This window comes from Anneissia japonica, unplaced genomic scaffold, assembly GCF_011630105.1.
Source record: "Anneissia japonica isolate Jap-2015-1 unplaced genomic scaffold, ASM1163010v1 scaffold100419_len866_cov125, whole genome shotgun sequence".
NCBI classification, from domain to species: Eukaryota; Metazoa; Echinodermata; class Crinoidea; order Comatulida; family Comatulidae; genus Anneissia; species Anneissia japonica.
In genome coordinates, this window is record NW_022759236.1 from 1 (window position 1) to 857 (window position 857).

Consider the following 857-nt stretch of genomic DNA (forward strand, 5'->3'; position numbering starts at 1 on the left):
TACTGTACTTGCATCTTACTATACATGTGCAATTGTATTTTCTTTTTTAGTTTTAATTCAGACATCGATGTACTTGTACAGTGGGACAAGGATAAGTCAAAAAATGTGGTCTCAGCCAAAGACTTGATTTCGCCGTCAAAACTGAAAAAAGGATCAAAGGTGTCAATGCTATGGGGAAAGGAGAAATGGAACGGCATAATAATAGAAATTAAATCGGAATCCAGTTCATCAGGCTCTGAATCTGACGACGTCCCCATTGCAACATACTGTAACACACATGAAGGTAAGTTTTCGCCAAGGTATTTGAAAAGTCTACACAAAAGACAAACAAAGTTTGATTCTTATATTAATTATTTCATCTGTGCAAAAATTAGTGTGTTTCTAGTTCCCTTTTCCAAGCTATAATTACGTACTCTGGTAAAGGTGTATTAATTTTGACTGTTTTCCCATTTTTTTATGTATACAAATATACGTAACATTTAACTGTATATTTTTAGTGTATGTAAAGCACATCTAAAGCTCCTGGGTTATGCATTTAATAGATATTCTTACACAAATGTCTGCATTGTAATAGTGTATATCATATTTTATTTTAAATTACAGTTTTATTTGATCTATTACAGGAAGCCGTAACAGTCCAAAAGAAACAAGACCTTCAAACGAGCACCGTCCAGGATCCTGTGATAATTTCACTTGTAGAAAAGAGGTTTGGGCAGCATGTCCAACTTGCTTATGCTTCCTCTGTTATGATCATTTTACATTATCAGATAAATGTAATAACCACAATTCCAATTTTCACAGCTTACTTCCAATACACCAAAATTCCCTACTGCCAATGAAGAAGAAACAGAGGTATC

The 857-nt window shown here is 33.8% G+C and overlaps 1 protein-coding gene across 1 annotated transcript; it reads left to right on the forward strand.

The window, feature by feature from the left end:
• Positions 1-50: 50 nt before the first annotated feature.
• LOC117099808 lies at positions 51-773 on the forward strand (the record flags this gene model as incomplete). Its single annotated transcript, XM_033239341.1, has 2 exons — positions 51-283; positions 624-773. Coding segments are annotated over 2 exons (383 nt in total), but the record flags the coding sequence as incomplete, so codon positions are not given.
• Between the last annotated feature and the right edge of the window lie 84 nt (positions 774-857).